Source organism: Synchiropus splendidus, chromosome 14 (assembly GCF_027744825.2).
Source record: "Synchiropus splendidus isolate RoL2022-P1 chromosome 14, RoL_Sspl_1.0, whole genome shotgun sequence".
NCBI lineage: Eukaryota > Metazoa > Chordata > Actinopteri > Syngnathiformes > Callionymidae > Synchiropus > Synchiropus splendidus.
This window is the reverse complement of record NC_071347.1, coordinates 4,243,189-4,261,582: the sequence shown is the minus strand read 5'-3', so window position 1 is coordinate 4,261,582 and position 18,394 is coordinate 4,243,189. Positions and strand designations below refer to the sequence as shown.

General features: G+C 39.8%; 1 protein-coding gene across 1 annotated transcript; it reads left to right on the top strand.

The window, feature by feature from the left end:
* Positions 1 to 2: 2 nt before the first annotated feature.
* On the top strand, positions 3 to 16,243 carry asz1 (ankyrin repeat, SAM and basic leucine zipper domain containing 1). The gene is made up of 13 exons (XM_053885908.1): positions 3 to 175; positions 739 to 841; positions 1,058 to 1,180; positions 2,322 to 2,433; positions 6,375 to 6,486; positions 6,551 to 6,685; positions 7,498 to 7,595; positions 8,732 to 8,804; positions 9,025 to 9,081; positions 9,453 to 9,562; positions 11,823 to 11,928; positions 12,801 to 12,914; positions 15,516 to 16,243. Exons 1-13 carry the CDS (start codon positions 65 to 67, stop codon positions 15,675 to 15,677), a joined length of 1,416 nt encoding a protein of 471 aa, XP_053741883.1. The 5' UTR covers positions 3 to 64; the 3' UTR covers positions 15,678 to 16,243.
* The last annotated feature ends 2,151 nt before the right edge of the window (positions 16,244 to 18,394 follow it).

The window sequence follows — 18,394 nt, the reverse complement described above, 5'->3', positions numbered from 1 at the left end:
CTCGTCGCGTTTAGCTCACTCGGCACGTGCGATGAGGCTAAGCTAAACTCTAGTCGATGGAAATATGGACCAGCAAATGAAATATGCATTTCCTGCGGGAGACGAACTGGACGACAGCGATGAAGATTGGCATTTGGGAAGCGTAACAGACGTTAGGACTCCGTCATGCTACCAGGTGCTTTAAAAATAGCGCTGGCTCTAATATAGCTAGATAAACAACCTCGAAATGAACGTTAGCTTCACAGGAGCTACATTTCTCACTGTTAATTACAATACCATGTGTATTGTATGGTATGCATTCAAACGGCATTTTTATGCGATCTAAATTTTAAGTTAAGTAGTTTAAATTACTAACAACAATAGTGCTTGTTTCTAAGCTTCTGCATTTTAATGAGACCAATTTATGTCATAAATTGTCATTAATTGTTAGTTAGTTGTGCCATTAATTGTCAACATATTTATGGTCAGGTTTTCTTTGACTTTAGTTTGATGACAATGGCATCTGTACTACAAATGGCAATAATGTCTGGTAATGATTTGTGAATCAGCATCAAAAGTCTCTCATCCATCTACATTGAATCAGATTTAGGATAATACATTTTACCTTTCGACATTATCCATGATACTTTATGAAGGACACTTTCCAAAGGTCTAAACAAGGGCGAATAATTATATATGCACCTAATGTACTGTTAACTAAAATTCTCTTTCGCCGTTACATTTTGTGTACGGTGGCAGGACACTGTAACCAATAAGCTGCTTGGAGATGATGATGTGACACTGCTGAAACAGGCTGCCAGCAAAGGAGATGTTGAAGCTGTGGAACGTCTTCTGGATAAGGGCAAGTGCCAAACCTTTACTTTTTACACATTTCCTGCCCTTTCCAACTGGTCCATATTCTTTAATGGTGTCTATCATTGGTTCATATAAATAAAAATAGACACAATATCTTGTTCAATTTTAGTGGTAAGAATAGTTTGTGAAAATGAAGCAAGAAAAACGCCATTATTAGAAGTGATTGTTCATTCTATTATCACTCTTACTCGCTTCTGCACAGGTATGGATGTGGACACTAAACTCAGCTATGACTGGACGCTTCTTATGTGGGCCGTCAATGTAGCACACTATGATCTTGCGAAAGTGCTACTGGACAGAGGAGCCAGCGCCAATTATAGCAAAGGTTTGAGTGTTTTCATTCTTTACAAACTCCACAATTGTGGACAATTAGGGATGTGGTTTATATTTTTGTCTACTGTCTCTGTGGAGCGGTGATGTCACCAGTTTGCTGTGGCCTTAAAGCATGGACATTAGAAGTAAAAGAAAAAAAAAAGTAGATCAATTTAAGGTGCACTACATGTTGCGTGCGTCCAGATTCTTGTAATCTTTCTCATGATAAGCCAACAGTTGGATTAAATATTGTCATCCTGCTTGGTTTGCCCCATGAACATTTGATGTCCTACACAAGTCCATGTTTTCTGTGGATGTCTAATTAGCTTGCAGTGGAGAATGCAGGCTTAAACGGTGTGTGAAGGATCTGATGGGATCCGGGCATCTGATGCCTAAGGCAGGTGGAGGAAACAAACAGGAGGGTGACGTGGACATGTCTGGGTGCCGTTTGTCCAAGCAACCAGGCCAAGTACTGGAATGTGTACAGCGATTGATAACGGTCAGCATGCTGCTGTCATTCCCACTTACTCATTCGCTGCAGTTGGATTTATTTACTCCAGCCCTCTACAGACGCAATTCAGGCTGTCTGGTTTACAGCCACACACACAGAATATAAACACACACGCATTCACACACTGATACAGAGCAAACATGCGTGGCCACAGGGATGCAGATGTGGAAGTTCAAGTCTTTGTGCGCACACATAGAGAGGAAACAAACACACAACCTGGCACACACAGGTTAAGGACTGGTTGCTGGAACAAAACTGGAATGGAGTGTATTGCCGGGGGTCAAACACTATGCTTTAAAAGATAAGATAAGAGGACAATTCCTCAGCAATCATGTGGTCTTGTTAAGTCCCACACACTTCCTGATACCAGATAAATGGCTATCCATCTATTTTATCAGACTTTCCCCTCAATCATTGTCACATGATTCATTACTTCATTATGACATAATCTTTTCTCTCTCTTTTTTCATTTTATTTTTAGAAATTTGGTGACTAAATGGAAGGAAAAACACCCATCAAATCCATGAAACAGAACAAGGAATGCATTTTTATTAATATATTATTTAATCATGTTGTTACTTTGAGCTGAGTTTATTTGTCAAACAAAACCTTGGGGTGAACATGCTAGTTAATTTGTCTGTAGATAACTGGACCGTCCTAATGGCTGGCTGTGTGGCAGCAGCAAGTGAAGATGAAGTTTCTCGCTGTGTGGAACTACTGCTCTCCAGAAATGCAGATCCTAACATGGGGGACAGGTAAGTCTGAGATTGTTTGCCACTGTTACATTTAGTGGTTTGGGCACCATGGTCTCAGATTTGCGACAGGCAACATTTAAAGAAGCAAAGCTGCAAACACAGAGCCTGATGTAGTGAGTACTTACACCTGTAACTTGAATTTGAGTTACTTTTGTAGGTGTATTTCGATCAAAGTTTGGAGTAAATAGGGATTGAAAAGCACAAAGGAGATAGTGGTTTCATAGTAGGAGCTAAACAGACAGATCAATGACTGAGAGTCAGTGAAATATTCACACTGATGATCGTAAGTGATGCGGAGAATAAGTGCTGCTTTATCGCTCGGTGGCAGCTGGTCCATATGCCGTCAGTCCTCATGCAGTATACACTAGCACGGTCAAAACAGTGACAGGGGTTTTTTAATTGGGTTGACTTAATTCATTTATTTTTCGCTGTGTCCCAGACATTTCATTACGTGCATGCATGTTGTATACTCTTTGCTTGTTTGTAAAGGGGGAAAATGGAAACAGAGGTAGCAGAAATGAAAAAAAAAACAGCAAAAATAGTAGCAGATGTGGTACATACCACGGGAGAAATGACTGCAGTCGTGTTCATAGTCTGAAAAACGGCTACAGTGATGCCCAGCCATCATTGTGGCTGGAGAAATGACTACATGAGTATCTCCAGGGTAGCAGATACACCTTTGTGAAAGAGGAAATGCACAATGGCTGCCACTTGGTGACATCATAATGTTAGATGGAAGTTAGTTGAGTGAATTTACTGCAAACTCCCACACTTTGGATCTCACTAGATTTTTTTCTTTTACAAGTATGCCTTCAGTTTTCAAGCTGCAGGCTTTTTCATTTAGAATCAGAATCAGAATTTAGCAAAGGCTTTGCAAATTGTAAAAAATTGACAGCTGATATTGCTGTAGAACTTGTAGTACTTAGTTATACTTGTGGTACGAATATACAATATACAGCACTTAGTGGTTCTAGCCACTGAGTGCTGATCAAAATATGTCCAAGGTGATAGAAGTAGCGTTTAGTCCAGACCTGGGCAAAGTGCGGCCCGGGGGCCAAATGCGGCCCTTTGACTGTATTTATGTGGCCCTCCTGGAGTCAGAGCAAAACTATAAAACTGACATTGTTGTTGTCTCTGACATTTTGTCTTATGGATTGTTTTTTGTTTATTATGATGTAACTGAAACATAACCTTCTTGTTTAATTATTTTTCTAAATCTTTTCCGTTGGCTATTTTAGTAGGAGTATTTCGTGTCCCTTAAAATACATCAGAATTGAAAGTAAATTTTGAAATGCATGAGCCACATTGACAATCTTTAAATGGAATGTGGTTTAAATAAAATAAAACACAACAAACCAACAGTTTCTATGCATTTTTACAGTGTAGATTCATAATCACACATGATTTTTATTTTCAATTTTCTCTTGTCCTCCTCTCTTTGTGTTTGACGGCCCTTCTCAACGGTCACAATATATAACCCGGCCCCTTGGGACATTTAATTGCCCACCTCTGGTTTAGTCCATACTTTCTAGCTGCTGGTGGTTTAATGGCTAATGGTACTAAGACCATCACCGGGAAGTGTAATTTGCCTAATTATAAAGCGTGTCTGCTACAAACTCCAGTGGCTGCCCAAGCTGAAACAATACAGCATCGTCACCAAAGCTCTGGTTTGCTACAGCATGTGGCAGCAGTTTGTTTCACAGCACTCTATACTGTGTGTGTATATTTGGACATTTCAGATGGAATGTCCTGTTATGGTGTGCACATGTAAAGACTGACAGATGAGAGACAAACAAACACACAGATTGTTGCAGGTTGGTCAGAGGAACTTGCATATATGCAGACTATGCAAACTACCAAATAAAGTAGTATAATGTAGTTTGCTGTTTCATAAAGGTTCTTTTATTTACATGTTAAAACCTACAGACTAACCACAATGTTATCACCTTTTGCTTAGGTAGCTGTGGTTCCTCAAAACTTTAGGAGGGCTTCTCCTATGTTGTCCTTCACTTGACCTCTGTTGGAAATAGCACATCCAACTAAAATGAACCAATGATAAGCGACTAGATCGTGGTCAACAGCTGCTGATATGTTAAACCCTATGATGGTAGTCGACTTTCATTCATTGTAATTTAAAAAAAGTACATTGATTTTTCCATTTCCTCATGGTTAAAAAGTACAGAGAGCTTATAGAATATAAACTTTTGGATGTGCTATCTGTAAATAACTGACAAATACATTTGCTGACTTGGTGCTTGAAATTATTATATTATTGTTGTTCAGTCTGTTGAATGAACGTTGATCAGGTTTAGTTGTTTTGATCAAAGTAGTACGGTAGTACCTTTTGTAAGTTAGTGCTGCTCTCACCTCTGTACAACCCGCCACTGTTGGCACGCCTGCATGTTTGAAACACAGCACCTGAAACCCCGCTGGTGACACACATGGACACGCTGCTGCACTAGGAAATTGAATGGTTCCTTCCCAGACAAAACATTTTTCAGAACTTAACAAGTTACAGCACAGCAATGCGGCTCTGAGGTAACCAACCCCCGCAGCCAGTGCAGAGTTCCATGTGGGTACTGATGATAAAATACCCTCCTCTTCACCCATGTCTGAGTGTCAAACTGGAGATTAAGAGCAGCTGTAAGGCCGTCTGCTTTGTTGTCGCTGGTGTTGTCAGAACTGGATTGTGATGTGGGATCAACACTCTTTATTTGTTGAAAAATAATAATAGTAATTGTTATTTTTACAATTTAGTTTTTGCCACCATTAACTATTAACTGCTTGCTAAATAAGTGAAACTCGCATCCTGAAGTAAAAAGAACCCACGCAGCTGCGCACAATCAAGCATGTGTGAGTGACCTTGGTGAAGCTCTCACTGCGTCACAACCTATGGGAAAATACATAGACCCCATCCATGTCTACCAGGATTAATGACTCAGCTGAATGTGCTATTTGGCTCAAAAAGGAAGTGCATAACTTCTAGGTGAAGACAAATGTCTGTTCTCAACCTATTACAAGTCTTTACCCGAGGGAACTGCCACATGTGTTTGAATTGACATCCAGTATTGACCTTTGTTTGTAGTAAATAATTAAACAGAGATGAGTATCAGGTGACAAGTTTTAAGACCAGATGCCCAGGAACGATAGTTTGCTATGTGTAAAGTCAAAATTTATGTGCCAACAACTCATATTCATGATTTGCTATTGTAATTCCCTGCATATTGAGAAACGTTTCTACAATGAATCACTCATTCTTTAGTGTGACAACCTATTTGCTTATCTTGTAAATCAGGTGTAGAATTCCTCATTCAGTTGTCTGCAAGTTAAATTTCTCACACTCCTATACGTTATGCAATTAGTTATTTCCTTTCTGTTGTTATGCGGTTTCCTTCTGACTATTCTAGTCTTATATATTTTTCTGGTAAACTATATACCTGCACTGAAAAGACTGCAGGTTAGTTTAATGTGCATATATATATATATATATATATATATATATATATATATATATATATATATATATATATACACACACACACACACAAAGTTCATCTTGAAATTGAAATGTGGTTGTCAGGGTCCTACTTGATTTGTAATTTTTCTGGTGGATTCAATTTGAATGATCTATAGCAGCCCAGCACACAATTTATTGCAATATTCATTAATCAATACAAGCTCATTCTTTATATTGGTCCAAAACCTGAGTCGAGAACGGTTCCGTGGCGTCCTCTAGTGGCTGTATAGTTACCCGTCTACTATAAAACATTCAGTCCATGGTCCATTTTTTACGTCAAAATATTGTCTATAAATCGGATATTATTTAACTAGAAAGGCTTGTATTTACCTCTACCTTGTACAGATAATAAAGTTGCAGATTACGTTATGAAGAACTTTATTAGTCATGTCCAATGACTGTTGCCGTCTGTTATCTTTCTCAGCTCTCAGATGACTTGCCTGATGTTTGCAGCTCGGGACGGTCGAGCTAAAGTCATCAACATCCTGGTGTCACATGGAGCCAACGTCAACCTCCAAGATTCTAAAGGATATACTGTATGCCTTGTTTTATATATTGATACATCTGATAATAATGCTTCAAAATCTCTTTTCCCCCCAGGCTTTGTTTTTTGCTGTGCAGTACAACCAAGAGGAGGCTGTGCTGAAGCTCCTGCAACTGGGAGCGAACAAAACCACCAGGAACAAGTTTAATCAGAGCCCTGCGGATCTTGCGGAGCAGCTGAAGCACAAACAGGTTCTCTGTGTTTTTGTCATATGTCTTCCATGTACATGAGATAATGAGAGGAAGATGTTGGAATACATTTATATTCATTTACTGTGTTCTTCGGAGCAGGTGAGGCATGGGCTAGTTGTAGCTTCAGAATGATTCTAAGACACATTTCAGGCAAGAGCTGTAAGCGAACTGAACTCTACAGTTCAAGGAAGAGAGTGGTGATAATTTCATACTTTCATACATTCATTCATAAAAGATATCTCATTATTGATGTAATCTAGTATGATATGACTACATGTCAGTGAAACTGTTTTTCGTACGTATTCTTGGGTCCTACGGTTTAGATCACATTTACCTTTCCATTATTATTATTATTATTACTATGAACACACAAAGCAATTTCTGTGCAATAAAGAGGTGACAGAACAGCTGTCAGTAAAATGTTGGGAGTAAATTGTTTGACTGATCAAGAGCCTGCTTCATCAGAGACTGACTGACGCTGACTTGGAACAAATAATCAATATCCGACTAATCGACTAACTCACCGCAGTTCTAGACCACACTAAAAAGAGGAAAATCACAATTGAATCTTCACCCTTCCTTTCATGTAATGTACAATTATCCTAAATTGGTTTACTCTTTACAAATACACAATGCTGTTTATGTGCATTAACATGGTGTAACATCACCCTCTGACGGTAAACATTTGGGTTTAAATTGCAAAGTGCATGAACAAAAATTACATCTTTTTTAACTTAAATGCATATTCCAGTTTGGTGGCAAACCGTAATCACATGCACAGTAAACATGTAATTACACTTCTTTCTTCCCAGATATTCAAAATCCTGACCTCTTCAACCAGTTCACCTTTCAGTAGCAACTCCATGACTCTCTTGAAGAGTGACTCTGAACCCCTTACAGTCTGTGAAAGGTATCGCTCATGTCTCCCTTCTGGTTTTGTGGGTAACTCTATCATAAATAAAAAGAGTGTGTAATTTTTCCAGGCACTCATGTATCATCAATACATATGTGTTGAGCGATGTTCAGTTTGAAATATTGGCCTGACACGAGTTGTAATTAATACACTTTCCACATTGTCATTAAGTCAATTTACCAGCATTATACAGCTCTGCTCAGAGGGAAATATTATCATCTATTTTTACACATTTAGCATGTTAGAAAGTGTCATTTTACTGGCCAGTGTTTGGCTCACTGTTGGCTCAAGATTAGTGTGCATGATAGTATTGATGCGAAAAGATGGGGTTTGATGATAAGAGGCTTGGTGTTTTGGCTTAATTTGTGTCCTTTTGTGCACCAATACTAATAATTGGTAATTAAAAAAGTGCCATAACTATTTTGTTCAGGCTGCGACTGAGACTGTGTTTAAGGTTAGATTTAGAACCCTGGATTGATTACTGCATTTGACACCCCTGCTGTAAGGGAACTAGACTCATCAGGGACTACTTTTCTGCAAAGATTTGGATTTACATTTGCAAGTTTCATGGCCAATATTACACTTCTGTTGCCTTTATTGAGCTGGGACGCCTTCATTATTAGGATGTATTTGGGATGCAGTATGGAAACTGCATACATATCTGATTTGTTTGCCTATTTTGACGGAAGTCATGACTTCAGCAGCGACTTTCTTTGCCCAGTTTTGTTCTGTGTCTGTGCGGCATGTGTCTGTGACGTCGGCATCCAGACATAAACAATAACAAACCATTTGAATGATTGCTTAGTCAGTTTGCGCACACCTGGGTTTTCATCAAAGGCATTCTGCTGTAGCTTGTTACCATTTGCTAGCCAGTAAACATTTTCATTCTCTCTCTCGTGATAATGACAAATAATCCGCCACCTTAGTCCTTGAGTGGAAGGTTTTATTGTTATGTCTACTGTCAATTTGTTACAGAAACTCAAGACGTGTTTTAGCTGTTCAGTTCTTCCTAAGTAGGACTACAAAGTATGATTATTGTTCACCGTTTATAGGCCGCCCTATAAGTTTGTTTTCAAATGGATTTTTGTTTTGTAATTCTTTGTAGTCACATTTCAATGAATTTCTCTTGTTAGTGCAAACAAACTAAATGATGTGGAGCTCTTCCTTTACGGCCTCGGACTGAGCCACCTTACTGAAATCATGATTGTAAGTACCAACCATTTCATGTTTTTTATTTAAGTGTTTTTTAAATGCACGTTACTTCCAAAAGCATGCCATAGTTGATGAGTCTTTTAATTTAGTTTTAGTTCTTGGGCAGCCAAAATTGTGGAAGAAGTTACTGACTCGGTACACTACTCAGTATGCCAAGCTGTGCTCATGTCTAGCTGGTTTGCCTGAAGCTAACATGTTCATTCTATGTGTTTAGGATCATGACATCACCCTGAACCAGCTATTAACCATGGAGGAGAATGAGTTGCAGAAGGTAAAGTGAAACAAGAAAACTGAAATGTGTGGAAATGTGTTGCTTAAATGAGCAAGAAGCAAGATAAATTATTATTGAAGGGAAATTAACTTCTTATTATGACCGACCCCTGTTTACAGTACTAAGGCTCCTTGGTTGTGAAGGGAAATAGTTGAAAGGGTCCAGGAAAGTCTTCTCTAAACCACTAGTGCAGGGAATGCCCTCTAGTGGGCTGCAGTGTGTTTACAACAACTGCAGCATCCGTTTGAACTCAGGAAATAATAGTAGTATTGTGTAGCGGTATAAACTTGGCAGATACTTTCTGTTGATTTTGTGCTTATAGCTATAAGCTGTCCATATTATTTTCTGCACTTTTCCTTAATGTTTGTTAGATTGGTGTCATAGATCCACAGGACAAGGAAAAATTGATGAGCGCTGTGGAAGAACTGCAACCAGACCAAGTGGACTTGAGCATTACTGAGCTTGGAGAGTCCAACACTGGGTAGGAAATGAAATCTAATAACTTAAAAACCATTCAAGTACACGTCTTCCACAAAAAAAAAGAATTGAATGAATGAACATTTATCTACATTATAGCTTTTAGTATATTATTTACTAGTATAGTAAATAAGTATAGTTAATGTTATAGAGTTGACTGTCAGTAAGTCAAGTAAGTTGGAAGTAAATCCAAATAGGTCTTGTTCAATGCATTTTGAACATTTAAGTAAGGTCTGTGGACATTTGACCTTTATTCAAAAAGGCTCTTACATTAACGTAGCAGACTGACTGCTGACTTCGACCTTCTCTTTATTAAGTCCCATCAGCTCTCGACTCGCTGCACTCAATCAACCTTTCAGGTCGTTGATTGTCTTCCATATTCCCTCTCCCCATTATATCACCTGTGCCTGCTGTTTAATGGTATAAGTAGAGCAATGATGATTAACAAGGTGACGGGTGAGGAGAGGTGGTAGTGTTGGGAGAGAAGCAGAAACAAAACGGTGCGAATTGATCGCACTCAGACTTAAGAGTCTCCCAGCGAAATCACATGAACTTTTCCTCAACTAGCAGTCTTTTCTTTTGGCATCGTGCAGCCACATATATGTGCCCCTTCCAATCAGATTTCAGGAAGTGCGGTTTCCCTCTTCCCTTACAGCATCCTGGTGCCAGCCTTTCACCTTCTCCCTTTTTTTTATTTATTCATTCCCAATCAGATCCTGTCATGACCACTATTTGTCAATGCAAGGATTCAACCGAGGCAACCTGAGTGAGAGTTTGTCAGCTGAATCTAGCTGTTTGACAAGATTTGTCTTTGACTCTCCAAATTCAGCTTTTCAAAATCTAAGTAGTCTACAGTCCCATTTTACCTTGTTCTGACATCAATGTTGAGGACCTTAGTGTTCCACCTCTTATAACCAACCTACTGACAAGAGCTAGATGAGTTCTGTGATCGTTGTAACCCTAACTCTGTTATTACTCCACATGGTGGATTTGACTGCATTATTGAATAAAATCAAGCACACGTTTGAAAAAAATGTAGTACATTAAAACACAATTGTGAATTGAGATTATAGAGGGGCTGGTTAAGGCGAACTTATCTGTCAGACCAGCAGGCCGCAGCAAATGTTTGGCAGTCTCGCCTTAACAGGCCATTTGTAAATGACAAGCTTTAATAGTCCTTTCTCAGAAAAAAAAGGGAGAGGTCTAAAAATCTTTGTATTTAAAACAAACATATCTTCTGTTTCTTTATCATTACTATTTCTTTTTCAATCACAGCACTGTTTCAATACACAATAAATATTTGGTCTATCGTTTCCCACAGTAATAAGAAGTATGTTTCAGCTAAAGGAACTTCACTAGAGTGTCTCTGTCGGTACCAAACGTCCGAAAATGCTGCTGGTCTTTGAACTGCAGGGGAAGCAGTGCCATTAAGTATCAGTTTGTGTAGCTAATTTGATTTTGGCAGGTTAAACAAAGTGTTGAGAGTAGCCATTCCTCATCAGCATTCCCACATAACATCATCTCAAATCCCACTGACGACCCCTCACTGCTCTCCCCAAGACAAACTAACAGCAGGGAGAAGGGAGGTGAAGGTGCTGCTCCAACTGACTGACACTGTTTACTCACCTCTCTGACAGAGTGTGAGGAGGACGGGCTGCCTGCTCTCCTTACCAAGGAAATGTACCATTAAGATAAGAGCCATCAATATCGCTGGAGACCAGCGGATGAGAAGAGAGGAGGAGAGGGCTTGAGGAATATAAGTAACAAATCATTTTAGGAAGATGTTTCTGGAAAGTGGTGCTAATGTGGGAGAAGATTTGGCCACCTGCTGCAGAGCTTAATGAGGTGGTCTTCATGGAAACTGGCAAATGCTTTTTGGAAGCGATCAGTCTGTCTCGAATGTCAGCCACGCACATGGACCTTTACAGGCCATGTTCTGCTCTCTTGAATGATGAGCTCAAGGGAAATTGAACTATTAAATAAGGGTTCCATCTCTTCATTGAGCTCATATTAAAATCACCTTTGAAGCGACTGTGAGTGTGTAAACTCTCAATCAGAAAGAGTGAATGAAGAGACCATTTAAACACATAAAAAATGCTTTGCCACTGATTTGTCAACTGTTTTCAAAAATTGAATTGTTTTTAGGTTAGAAACTAATTAAGGGAACATGACTGAATAATTTATTGTGGTGCACATTCCTTTTGTGGTTGCTTTACGCCAACAGCTGAAAAGACATTTTACATGACATTTTGTTTCTCTTGCAGGGCTGAGGAGCTGCACAACTTCCTGATGAGTGTCCATCAGCAGTGCTCTTACCTGTCAGATTTGATCCATGATGTCACCAATCGCTTCCCACAGCACCCCTCTCAGGTGTCATATCACCATCCTGCATGTTGATTAATTAATGTCATGTAAAGCACATTTTCTAGATAACATTTGCCTTGCTGGATTCATTTGAGATATTTTTCAGTCAGTTGAGTGCAGTGGGTCTTAAAGAATGGAGGCGTAGCCTCAGAATGATTCTAGGGACACATTTCTGGTGACAACTTTCGCATCGAAAATCTGCTCGCCGCCGACAAGCCATGGCACGTTAACCAATAAGAACCCGGAGTGCACTGCGATGAATGCAGAGAGGAAAAATTCCCGACCGGAGTGGGCAGTGATGCTAAGTGTGGCCAAGTTGTGTTTGGTTTGAATGTTTGTTTAGACTGGACCTTCTTTATTCTTGTCCTTCTCTGTCAAATAACTGAATTTGAGGTGAATCACTGTACATCACAGTTTCTTAGCTCAGCCGAACTAAAAGCGTGCTACTAACCGAGTCAGTCATTTGTTCATGTTTATCAACTGAAGTGTGGTGTGGTTTTTCACCTATGTATTACAAATGCATGCACGTGCACGCAGAAGACTCTAGTGCAGGGAGGTTTCCTGGGGCTGCTGTTTAAACCAAAATATGGCCCGGCGTGTGCTTACAAAGGTGGGCGTATGCTAGTTATTAATTTCCCCCACGGTTGTTTATGCGTTGCATCTTCATTCAAGTGGTCAATCATTTGAAGTTTCCGATAAAGTGGTGTGGAATCCTCTTCTTATTAGCTTTGCGAGTCCTTCAGTTGGTTCATTTAAATCTGAAATTCCACAACCTGTTCATTCTGTAATTAAAGGTGCCTAATAAGTGGAGATTCATATGAATGAATGAATGTAGCTGTTGCAGTTATGAGTTGTAATTGTTGCATCTGTCCATGCAGCTGGTCTTCCCACTGGACCCCAAGAAAGAGGCGCAGACTGTCTGTAATCAGCTGGTGATCCAGACAGAAGTCTTGCAGAAAGAAGTCATTTGCCTCCGCAAACTTTTGAGCCAGGTCAGACACCTTCAAATTTGTCTGTTTGTGTGATGGTCTCATGAGCGCAAAGCTAGAAGCAGAGAAGGTTCTCAGCAGTTTGATATATTTAGAACCTGTAAAAAGGAAATGGCTACGAACGAGATCCACTAAAGTGACAGAAAATGAAGATCAGCCAGTGATGTTCTGAAAACAGTTGATTTGAGAACAGTTGAAACTGAGAAAAAAGGAAATGCAGAACGGCTGAACTGAGAATTGTATGTTCAAATTATGCTTGGAAAAACGATTCCTCTGGACTGAGACCCGGATGCAAGTCTGTTGCAAGAAACCATCAAGGATCAGGAGGAGTAGATGGAGGATAATGGAGATAGTGACTTATGAGCCAAACAATGCGAGAAAACTAAACCCACTAAATGGGCTGGGAAGACACAAGTAGTAGACTGTTAGAACTTCCTGAAATATACAGGCAGACGCATGTATCTAAGCTGCAAGTGCAGGTCCAAGATGGTGAGGTGGAATCTACCAAAACCAGGAAGTGGCATGTTTCCCGCTGGCACCTAATAAACGTAATCTGTACAAGAATGAAGAGTCATGACTGAAGGTCACACAGAAGTTGAATGAAAATTAAGTGTAATTAATTGGTCAATAGCAGCAGTGATTTACTCGTAAGGGAACTGTCACTTAGATTAAGCAAATCAGATTAAAGTCAAAGCCATTGTCTTATTATCCTTCACCAATGTTGTCACTCTAGTGGCAGCGATGAGTGGGCTGCAGCTCAAAAATACTTCACTTGAGTGAAACTAAATTATTTCTTCACTGACAAGCAGGGATTTAAAATAACACGACAGAGGAGAGGTTTTTGTTTTCACTGTCTACGAATATGAATTTAGACAAGCACCAACAGGTATGTGTGGTAGGTCCTGTGTGCACCTGACTCATTGTGTGTGTGTGCGATTCCATTTGTATTCCAAAAGGAGGGAGTCTCTTCCTGACAGGGCAGAGTCCTCACAGCCCATAAGTCAGCACCGCTGTGACACCAACCTGTCAGCAGACAGGAGAAGAGGCGAGAGGGTGGGTGGGTGCGAGACGCTGGGACAGGATACGAGTTGTTAGGGTGAAGGAGTTTAAGAGGGGCTGATGGGTAGTGCTGGGGCTGTGGGGTGAAAGTCTGATAGCGGTGTATGTGTCCATAGTGTGGTGTCAAACAGGAATCGTGATAACCAACAGAGCCCATTTGGATTCACCAGCTCGCACCTGGTGAGGGATTCAACACCGCCATGTCCACATAAACAGTCGCTGTCAACCCCCAAACAGTCAGTTTTCCCCTGTACTCACTGACATCTAATGTTTAGTTTGGTCAAACATTTTGGTTGTATCATTTGAAAAGAATGTAAAATTTCCCAAATATTATTAATAATAGACTGTCTATGTATATGCCTCCATCCAGCCTCTGGCACTTGTGTAGCGGCCTCATAGATTGTATATTTTGCGATGTTGATAAATGGTCGACCAGTGTTGTTATCTAACCTGCTGAGAACATACAGGTGCTTCAGCTTATTCTGCTTCATTTATTCATAAATGCTCATTTGAAATATGAAGTAGTGATTCTTAACCATAGGGCCGGGGCCCTTGGTTGGGCCGTGGGCGCTTCCTAGAGGGCTGCTAAAAGTTTTTTGTTTTACGCCTTAATCTGTGAGGGCCCGGAGAAGTTCGGTTTAATACATGAGCCACGTACGGTGGCAGTAGTGTGTCACTGAATTGACTTGACAGCTGCAAATCTGTGATAGTTACCAACTATGGAGAAGTCATGAAAAGAAAAAATGATAAAGAAAGTGATGCTGCCCCAATCCAACAGTAAAAACTATTCATGAAAGCACCTATTGAATTTGTTGTTTTGAATTTATTAATTTTATGCGTTTAAAATATATCAGTTTTGTTTATTTAATTTGATGGACATGACTTGCACCTGATTCTGCTTGTTGGACTTTTCGATGACAAATATATTTGCAATGATCGCATGGTTTCATGGCATTTCACAATGTTTTGGTTTGTTTACATACAGGTAGATTAAATATGGTTATAGATCACAGATGAAATCAAGAGTCATGAATCAGTTCTATTGAATGGGCCCTGGGCCCATTTATTCTGGGAAAGGTGGGCCCTGAGATCAAAAAGGTTAAGATCTGATTTTGATTTAAGATCTAGATTTAAGCAAGACAACACAGACGCCGATTAAACTCTTAAAAACTATCCACCAAAGACAAATCTTGACCCACGGCATGATAATGGTTTCGCTTCCGATATACCAGCGAGTGTATCGTGTTTGCTACATGAATCTTTGTCTAAATTAGTCTTTTCTGCGCATATTAAGCTTTACATTTTGTAGGCTCTTTTAGTGTGGAGAGTTGTGTGACAGCTGAACTGCTTCCTCTGTGGCAACTGAACCTCCTGAAAGTATGATTCACGCTACAAAACAAATTAGTCTGGTGCTAAAGTAACTTTGAGGAAGTTACTGAACTCCTCTTCACGTCCTTGGTTGTCTGCCTGAATATGCCTAAAATGTCTCGTCTTCAGCTCCTCCACAAAGTCTCCTGTGTTTGTGTGTTTACCATACTCTCTTAGATGGAAGAGGCCAAAGATTGCTGCCCACTTCCCAAACTCTCATCTGCCCCCCGGAGGCCACGACACAGAACTGCACTGGGCATTATGGGAGTGTCCCTCATTCTCCTGCTCGTGTATGGAGCGGCTGGTGGAAAGGTCCATCGGCAAATGTTGACGTGGTAGTTTTCTGGACCACTCAGTCACTTTGTTTTGATGAACACGCTTCCTTTAAAGATATTGTTTTGAAAGGTCGGTCGCACATGTCAGGCGATTCTTATTTCCGGATTTGACTTTGAGTTTTGTGTTTTAGAATGGAACTGTGGAGTTTTTATTCCAAAGTTTCTGTTTGCACTGTTTTAAATTAAAAATGGTGAGCCAACTTACACTTGAATTGTGTTTTACAAAAGAAAATGTATTTGGCAAGTTTCCCTCTCTCATTTCCTCCCACGGTGCTGATAATTACAGCACAAATAGCTTGTGAGTTGCTCTCAGTGGCCCGCGATCTGTCCTTGATGCCTTATGTCCTGGCCTGAAGTGACCACAATGTGCTGAAGACAGTCGACACATTTCTAAGGTGAGAGATTTCTGTTTGGTCTGAGGAATTCATTGTTAGTGTGTTCATCAAACTCCAAATCCAACTCTAGTGGTTGATGGTAGTATACTGAGAAACGCTGTAGTTGACTATAAGAACTTTACATGACAGGATGGCAAGGTTACATTTCTGTTTTACCTCACCTCAGGACTCTTCAGTGAAAGTTCAGTCAGAATACAACTAAGTCATAGCTTATATCAGATGCCTCACAATGAAAACTATGGTTATTTATTTTATAGTGTGTTTCTTTGACAATACATTTTCCATTAATATAAGAAAATAAAAGTTAAACAATTGGTTCTTGTGTCCATCCACTGAAACTTAATGAAGTCTGATTCATGTTACAGGCTTAAAACAACTGCTGCTGCTGCAAAAACAAAGTCATGTTTAATGGAGTGAGAAGAGCAGAAAGGGAGAACGCTCCAAATCTCCTTGTTGTTTTATGATTTTCTTCCACGGGGATCATGAGGAGCAAGAAAAAAAAAGTCCCATTTTCCCATTAATCTCATCTGGTCAGGGTCTCCGGACCTCCAGATCCACCAAGGCCAGATCAAAGATAGAGGAAATGTCATGTGACAGTGGTCCAGATTTCCCTGAGAAACTTCAAACAGACTGCAACAGATAATCCAATTGAAATAGACACACCACCTTTAGGTGATGCTTTGGGAGAATCACAGTTTTTTTTTTTCCTTTCTGCATTTTTTCCAGCCATCATTCCAGAGTTAATAGACTGAGCCATAGTTTGTGTAAGGTTGTGCAAATGCAGTGAGTCATAGATTTGCGATCACAAATATTTGGCAACGAAGCAGCACAGCGTGCCCATCTCACAGCAAAGTCTTATTATCCACACTCGGTGAACTCGGAAAAAACTAAGTGCGTTATAAAAATGGAGTCACTCTCGATACACTTCACAGAGTTTAATGTAGTTATCACATTTTGATTTATCTTTTCTGTGACTCCACAAATATTGCTTTACTCGTTTCTCTTTTTGGAACTTTTTCCTATGTGTTTTAATGATATAGAATGATTGTTTTTCCTCTCTTCACATCAATATTAGTAGTTTATTTTAGCATTAGTTTACCCCATAATCTTTATAAACAGAGACCAGATGTTGATACACAGCTTTCTTAGTATTGCTCTGGGACCATTGTCTCTCTCAACTCTGAAGTTGCCCGTCAATCAAAACGCACTGTCTTGTATGGTCACGTGCAATAAATGGTTCTTAAACGTGCAACATGACTTTAACGCTACAAATCTCCCATGGTGCTTTCTTAGCTCCTCACCACTGAATGATTGTGGTCTGACTTCTCCCCTGCTCGTGCCGACCTGCTGGACGTGGTACTCATTTTATTTCGTGATAAATGAGTACAAAATCTGCTTGTTTTCAGGAAGCTTTCAGTGTTAGGATTATTTAACCAGTCCACGTTCACTAGAACTTGTTTTGATGTCGCAGTCATGAGCATGTAAGTAAGATTTATCTCCTATATTTGATCCTACTTTCTAAGCAACCTTTCTTTGCTATCAACACACTGACCATTTTGTCAGTGGGCTAGTGACTAGCATGGCATTTACCCAGCAAGAAGCACTGGATTTGTATTCCACTTGCGTGTTGTCCCTCTGCTGTGTAGGTTTCATTTGGCCACACAAGTTTTCACGCTCATCAGTCAGTCATGGCAATAATAAATCCTCTTTCTTAAGAGGATTTATCTTTCTCGGGATGATTATCGGTATCAACTTGGATCAATATCGGCTATGATTCAGCTCGAGGTGACTCAGTAGGGTATCAGATTTTTTTCCAATACTTGTCCAGTCTGATCCATAAATATCCTGATTTCACTTAGCGTGACTTGCCGTAATCTTTTTTTTATATTTTTTATTTAACAATGTTGAGTTAAACAAGGTGAGTAGCCTGGTTATTTAGTTTGAATTATATCCATAGTTTTGCCTGGTTGCTTTTTTTATTTATGTTGTTATTAACACTTGTGAACACCTTCAGCTGTGTGGTGTTTTTAGGTGTTGACATTAAGCACTTGCTATCTAGCAAGAGCAATCCCTATTTTTAACTATACAGGACTAGAGCATGTCATGACATCTTCAAATGTCACTTTGTTTGGGACATTTATTATTGTGTGGAACCTTAATTTTCCCATGAAAGTGGCAAATGTCTTCCGTAGAGATGAGGAAAAATAATGAAGTGGAGGTTTTCAGTAGTCTTGCTGTGTCCAACTTCACTTCTGCAACTTTCCAATATAAATACTTTGGTCCTCTAGTTTTACAATAAATGCCCAATCGTTGCAAGTCGCACGGC